We start from the raw sequence: 7,635 nt of genomic DNA, 5'->3' as shown, positions 1-7,635 counted from the left end.
GCTTTTTATTCTGATATAACGTATTTTGGAGTAAGTAATTTATTTTCGCCAATATGGATGGTTTAGTGAATCATACTTACTTAAGCCCTTTGCTCCCTATGGAGTATAGGCCATTGATGTCTTTCCTCCAATGTTCTCAACCCTGGGCTGTCTTTTTTTCTACTACACCATATATTTCCCTGAGGGAAGACCTTCCTCTCCCATGTTTTGTTGATATTGATTTGTCATTGATGCTTCTGTGAATTTTGCTTTTTTCTAGGTAGGGGTGTCAGCCCTATGCAAGTCCATTTTTACTTCTATAAAGAGGTAGTTATTTTTCTAAATGTATTTCAACAGAAATAGTAACAAAAGTATTAAAATACCGTATTTTAACATGTATAAGGAACCCCTTTTTTGTCAAAAATTATACATGGATAGTATTATAATCCATTACAAAACCTTTGTTCCAAATTTTAAGACCCTCTCTCTCTCTCTCTCTCTATATATATATATATATATATATCTTTCACCTCTACACAGAGCTATAGAGCTTGTCCAACAAACCCTTGCACAAACAGTTCTGATGTTACTCTGTAGTTTTTCATTGGACCATTACATTCGACACAAGCTTTTAACAATAAACATGATTACTCTTCTCATTCGTCCAACTTTCTATTCATCTCAATGTTGATGAGGTAATACATTAGTTTCTTCTTATTACATCTTGGGGCCACCACATAACTTTTTTAAAGATCTTTCAAATATTAAGTATTTTGATTTTTAGATAACTTTAATTCAGCTTTGTCACTTTTCATCTTCTATTCAACCATATGACACACTCTCATTAGATTACACTAGGCTGACAGTTCAAATCCACTGGTGACATCTTGTTATATTTGTGGAAAGAATACTGAACTATAGTTCACTAAGATATAAATAAGTAGCAGATCAGTTTGTGAGCGTTTATTTGTGATAGATAAGATTTTATCTAGGGTAGATTATTTTTTACTCATTGTACATTAACCAAAGCTTTGTGAGTGGATTTGGTAGACAGAAACTGAAGGATTCTTGTCATATATACATATTGTGTATGCGTGTTACTGTCTTCTTGCCTTGACATTGCATGATGATTGGAAATGAATATCACTCATGCAAATGGTGTCCTTCATTCCCAGTCTTTCAGGAAAGCATGTTTGATCATGGGGAGATATTACCTTACTTGAGAGCAGATGAGCATTGGTAACAAGAAGGGCATCCGGCCATAGAAAAATCTGCCTCAACAAATCCCACCTGATCCATGCAAACATGGAAAAGTGGATGTTAAAACAACGATGATAATGTCCTCTATAAAGAACCAACCCATAAGAAGTGTTCACTCGAGGTTTAGGAGATACCGTAAATCCTCGAGTATAATCCGCACTTTTTTTTCCCAAAATTTAAAGGTCAAAATTTCTAGTGTGTACTATATACGAGGTTAAAAATGAAAAATATTTTCTAAGCAAAATTTTGTATGTAAAGGCAATTTACTTAATATTTATTTTTCACTGACGTTATTACTGTTATTTCTTTATTTTCTGCACAAAAAAGCTACATGTTTGCATTATGTTATATATACAATAATAAAGGACGTTACCGTATATACGTTTACAAACCAAGGACGTTATATAGACCTCCTTGACTCAAGTTAGAGAAGGGGTGCATATTATACGCAAGGTTTAGGTTTTTCAGAGGTACAGCCCCCTAAAAATCCTCTGTGTATTATACTCAAGGATTTACGGTAGTTATCTTACATTCTTGCTGATTACAGTAGTTGGCTGTTCTTCCAAGTAGTACCTGTTTGCAGCTGGGTGAAATGGGTAATCTAAGAGTACAGTATTTAAAACATAACCATAGTCAACTGTTAGAGATGGGATGTAAGCCAGTGACCATTTTTGTTAATTATCCAACATCTAATTGATAATAGTAAAGGGAAAAAACACAAATTGAAAGAAATTGCTGACAATAACAAATAACAGGAGGAACTTTTATTTAAATGTTTGTAAGAATTTACAATTAGAGTAAAAATTCAAATAAAACTGATAGAGATGAGAGAAATTGTTTAAAGAGTGGGGAATAATGTTTTAGTTAGAAAAGCAAATTAAAAAAAAAAGCTTGGTCTGTAGAATACAGGAAAAGTGATTTTGTGGAATTCATGCCTTCCTCAAGAGTGTCTGTGCAACATCAAGTTTTTTTGATTTTTCAAATGGAAATCAAAACTCAACTCAACAGTATAGGAAATGTAAATGTTAGTTTTCTTTTTTCTGACTACGCAAAAAAGGTTATGTGATTTTACAATAAAGGGAAGCTGCTGTGTTCATGCTTTTCTCTCTCTCTCTCTCTCTCTCTCTCTCTCTATATATATATATATATATATATATATAAGCTTTTCTATATATATATATATATATATATAAAAGCTTTTCTATATATATATAAATATAAAGAGTGGAGTTTATGGCATTACATTTCCATGGTTTACAATTGCTTCAACAACTTGCAGGTGACCTATCAAACAGCATGTCTAGGGACATAGATGCTAATAAAAATTTAGTCATGCATATTATATAATGAATATTACACAGTGGCACCAGCAGTTATTTAATGATAACTAATCAAAGAAATATATATACAGGGTGTCCCAAAAAGATGTGCTCACTCTTTGACAGACGGTTACTAATGTATTGTTTTTTGCGATGTACGGACTTACCTCGATGCAACAAATCCAAACAACTGGATTGGGAGGAGAGGTAGCATTGAATTTCCTGCACGTTCCCCAGACCTCACGCCAATGGATTATTTTTATGGGGACATCTCAAAGATAAGGTTTACGCTGCAAAACCAGTGACAATTGATGATTTGAAAAATGAAATTCGAATACAATGTCTTGCAATTCCAAATGAAATGTTTCGCAATGTTGTTGAATCCATTGTTGGACGTTATCAGCTTTGTTTGGAAAATGAAGGAAGGCAGTTTGAACATTTGCGAACACGCAGGAATGAGAGAGAAGATTAAATAATTCTAAATGACAATAAATAATTGTTTCCACAACAATTTATTTTCCTGAATTTAATTTAACTTTTTAGGATTGTATGTATATCAATAAACATCTACTTGAACACAAAATGCATGAGTACTGGGAAGTCAAAGAGTGAGTACATCTTTTTGGGACACCCTGTATATATAAGCACAAATTAAAGGTTATAAACCTCATTCAGGGATTGCAAAATCCTATGAAAGTACTGGCTAATTATCTATACAAAGAGTATCGAACATTATATTTAATACTTAATTGCAAGGTAACTATATAAACCATGGATGAGAGAACAGAGAAGTAATTAATAAATTATCATTTATTAATTAAAAAATTGACAAACATCACTTACAGCTGTTTCAGTTTAGTCCCTCAGAAAATTAATTAAATTAAAAATTATTTGAAAGCCGAATCTCTTCAGAAGTAGATAGAGAGATATACAAAATAGGTGTTCAATTTCCTTATGTTGAGTAAACGGCTGCAAGAGAATTTTTTTTTAATAATGATTCTATTATTAATGGAACAGTTTATATATATATGTGTATGTGTGAATTTCTGCCTGGGAGTCTCTGTTTGAAAATTTAGCTTACATTTATTCTCACTACGTGGTTGAGCAGTTGGTTTTAAAAGAGGACATGCAAATGTAAATGCAGTTGCTCTGACATTTCTTGAGGCATTATGCGGTATCTATAAGTTCAGCTTGTTGCTGGTCCCAGTAAATCTAGCTGGAAATACATCTGACATTAGAGTAAAGTGGTTAGCAGTAGCAAGAAACACACAATGCTGGGTATATATAAAAGAAGGCATTTCTGATGTTAGTGTTCTGGGGTGCTATATAAAATTGTGGATTTTAAAAGGGTAAAAGAAAGGTTTGGTGGGGATAGAATATGTAAAATACTGAAAAAAAAAAATTTAAAAAAATAGAAAAGGTTTCCATTGACAGGATATGGATCCATCTGTGTTGATTTAGGCTGCAAGAGCTGAGATTAGCTGGCGGTCATGTCTACCTTCCAGCAGGCGGGTGACTGGCAGCAGGCTGTTGGCTTTGTTCATCAGGTAGTTCTAAATAAAAAAATAAATAAATAAAATAAAAGTAGGACTACATCAAATGTATTCCCCAAACTCCTATGCTATTACTTGATTAAAAGAAATATTTGACCCAATATTACTAATTTTTCATCTCAATATATTGTTAATGTTTGAATGTATATTACAACTACATTACATTAAGTGTTTTGTTTTGTTGCTATAATGTACTAGAGAATATATCTATAAGCATCTTAGCCAACACTGTGTATGAAAACAATTAATTTATAGACCCATTTTATGGTACATTAGAACAACAACATGAAACACTTAACAGCCCAGTAAGTTAATGTTTGAGCTTGCCAAGAAAAATGTTAAAAATACAAATTGGTCTATTCAGTATACTAGATGAGGATCTTTTCTGTTTGGCTGCATCTAAGGAAATTTTTAAGTTTAGTGAAAATTAAAAAATTTGTTGTATTGATGTAATTTTCCGTGCTGAATCTCAGGAGCAAATCCACTTTTTCCAGAATTTTTTTTATAAAAAGTTAGAGGTTTAAAGTTTGATCATTTTTACCCAAGTCAGAAAACAGGATTTGGAAGCTGTTGTCAACTGTAAACAAATGATCACCTTATACTTCATGTTTTAAGCATTTAATAAATGAAAAATGACCACGTGGGTAAGCAGCTTGGTTTATTATTATGGAAATAGGCACCTATATGTCTGTGGCTTTCAACTGGCTAAAATTACCCAAAATTTACAAATTTAAAAAGCTATTAACTCTTTATTAATTGATCTATGGTGAAAATGAATTTCATATTAGTAATTACCATACCAAACTACATCATTACACCAAATATGAAATGAATTCAAACAAAATTTGAAGAAATTGTAAAACAGAAGCCAAACAGAAAAGATCCCTAGATGGTTTATAAGCAGTGTGTTTAGGGATAGTTAAAGGAGGTACACAATTGCTGACAATGATTCCAACAAGAGCTGAAACATTCATACAACTATCCCTTCTTTTTCTACCTACAAACATGTGTCTGCATTATTTACAATCATCATAATATATATTGTATATTAATAAAGACATGTGTGGTACATTACAGCACTAAAACAAAACAGTGTTTGTACTGTTATAACATACAGTGTTGGCTAATAATCTATAATTATGTTCTATAGTATATTATAGAAATGAAATGAAACACTATTAACACACTACTAATTTAGTGTTTGACCTCATGGTCAAGAAAGTGTTGAATAGTAAAAAGGTCTATCAAGTTTACTTTAGCCACTAATATCGGTGGGTTTATAAACAGTGTATTCTTGGATAGTTAAGGAGAGTGCACAGTTGCTGATGAAACTCCAGAGTTAAAATGTGCAGTATAAACAGCTGTTTCTTCTATTTCTGTCAGTGAACATGTTGAGTATATAGATGTAATATTTATGTTAATTGTAACATGCAGTGTTACTTATAGGTATGTTCTATGGTATATTTTAGCATGAAATGAAACATGTAACACACCAGTAATTGTTCACTTTAACTTTAACACTTAAAGCTGTTAAATTTAACTTTAACACACAAAGTTATTAGATTCACTTTAAATTTATATTTATTATTACAAGGTGTCAAAAATTTTTGTTGCATAAGTAAAACTTGGTTACTGACACAGTCCCACAATCACAGAAATGTTTTAATTTAAACTTAATGTGAATTAAATAACTTTGTGGACTATTAAATGTTTCTTCCACAATGTAAGTGTTTCAGTTTCAACACACAGTCTCAGATCAAGTCACTTGCTCAACAGTTACAACTCGACTTTGATAAGTCTCTCTATTTTTGTAGAAGGAGAAAATAGGAAAGCTGGCTGTCAGCTTTTCTTACAGGTTATCAATGGTGTAAATGAAATGTAGTGATTATCAATACTCACGTGAGCATAGGTCATGGCGTTATTCTTTTCTGTAGTTGAAGAATCAGCACCAATCCAAACAACAATTTCTTTCTTTGTATCAATGACAAAAACATCCTGAAGACAAAATACAAATCTAGCTATTAAAACTGATTTAACAATGATCATCTCTCATCCAGGCCACAGAGAATAGAAAGAATATATCAACTACTTGCCTCCCAATATATTATTAGCTAAAGAGGAAACCTTCTATAGAGTCACCATACATAAAAGAAAAAACAGCTAGGTTTTCTTTACTACACATGTGATTTCTTAAAATGAAACACTAAATAATACAGTTTGAAATACAGTGTTAGAATAAAGCATAGAACTATTAAGGTCTCAGCTTTGATTACTGGATCTACAGAATCAAGGCTGACCTAAAGTGAAACAACTACTAGACATACTATACACATTGTATTATCATAGACCCTAGATATCATATATATATAGCTCTATGTACAGTATGTCTGAATAGAAGTCGCAGCTGGGATGTTTGATCAGAGGTCTGCTGGATCGGGGCTGACCAGGGGCTAAAGATGCTTAGTTTTTATATAATGGAACTTACTCCTTGCTTCCCAAAATCCATCAACACTACTCCTGGTATTCCTAGGCACCCCTTTCCTTTTTATGGCTCTTTTACATTTCACTTTTGTATCCCTTTTTGTTTTATTCTAAGTACTGTGCATATACTTTTAGCTTTCATTGCTATCTTTCCTTAATTGACTCATTGCTGCTTTCTGTCCCCTTTTTTTCTCTTATCTTATGAACTGTAGTGCACCTAAGCACCTTATACAATAAGCTCATTATTATAATTATCATTGTTCTTTTTGTACTTCCTATTTCATATCCTGTATGGGCCTGAGACACTACAGGCAAGATGTCACTTGGTTAGATAACACTCTCTATAAGTGTGTGAGTTGTTCCAAGTAGTGCAATCTTCTGGACTACATAAATATTGATGCTGCCCAGGAAACAGTTGGTAAACCTTTCCTTTCCTTTTTTCATAAATCCTAGAGATCTAATGACCACTGGTATTATTTTGGTTTTCATATTCCACATCCTGTTGATTTTCATCTCAGGGTCTTTGTATTTAGGAAGATTATCTGTGTCTTTCACAGAAGTGTTTCCTTCAGAGGGCATTACTGTGTTGATAAGCATATAATTAATGTCCTCCCTGTCCTTGATAATGACTGTAAGCTTGTTGGCTTTTATCTCTGTGTCAGTATAGGTGACCATGTCCCAGACATAATGTTGTTAGTGACCATGTCTGGCTTATGTTCATACCAACTTGGTTATTTTGATTTTATAATTCCAGTATATTTTCCAATGCAGGTACACCACTGCTTTGTTATGCCAATAGATGCATTTGGCCTTTGCTAGGCTGAAGCATTATTCTTGATTAAGGTGGTGTGTTGGTTGAATCGTTATTGCACTGGACAAAATGCTTAGTGACATTTCTTTAGGCTTTTTACCTTCTGAGTTCAAATTCTGCTAAGACTAACTTTGCCTTTTATCCATATGGGGTCAATAAAATAAGATATCAATCACGTACTAGAGTCGATATAATTAACAAATTCCCTTCTCCCAAATTTCAGGCTTTATCC

General features: G+C 32.7%; 1 protein-coding gene across 1 annotated transcript in view; it reads right to left on the bottom strand.

Annotated features, from left to right (window-relative positions):
- Positions 1-1,988: 1,988 nt before the first annotated feature.
- Positions 1,989-7,635, bottom strand: part of LOC106871065 (gelsolin-like protein 2) — a 54,024-nt gene continuing 48,377 nt past the window's right edge. The window contains exons 12-13 of the mRNA XM_014917334.3: positions 6,011-6,106; positions 1,989-4,111 (exon numbers count right to left, since the gene is read on the bottom strand). Of these exons, the coding sequence (XP_014772820.1) occupies positions 4,016-4,111; positions 6,011-6,106 (192 nt within the window). The 3' untranslated portion in view covers positions 1,989-4,015. The remainder of the gene's footprint in view (positions 4,112-6,010; positions 6,107-7,635) is intronic.

This window comes from Octopus bimaculoides, chromosome 5, assembly GCF_046866305.1.
Source record: "Octopus bimaculoides isolate indiv1 chromosome 5, ASM4686630v1, whole genome shotgun sequence".
Lineage (NCBI taxonomy): Eukaryota > Metazoa > Mollusca > Cephalopoda > Octopoda > Octopodidae > Octopus > Octopus bimaculoides.
The sequence above is the reverse complement of the archived record's forward strand: the minus strand, read 5'-3'. Positions and strand labels throughout refer to the sequence as shown.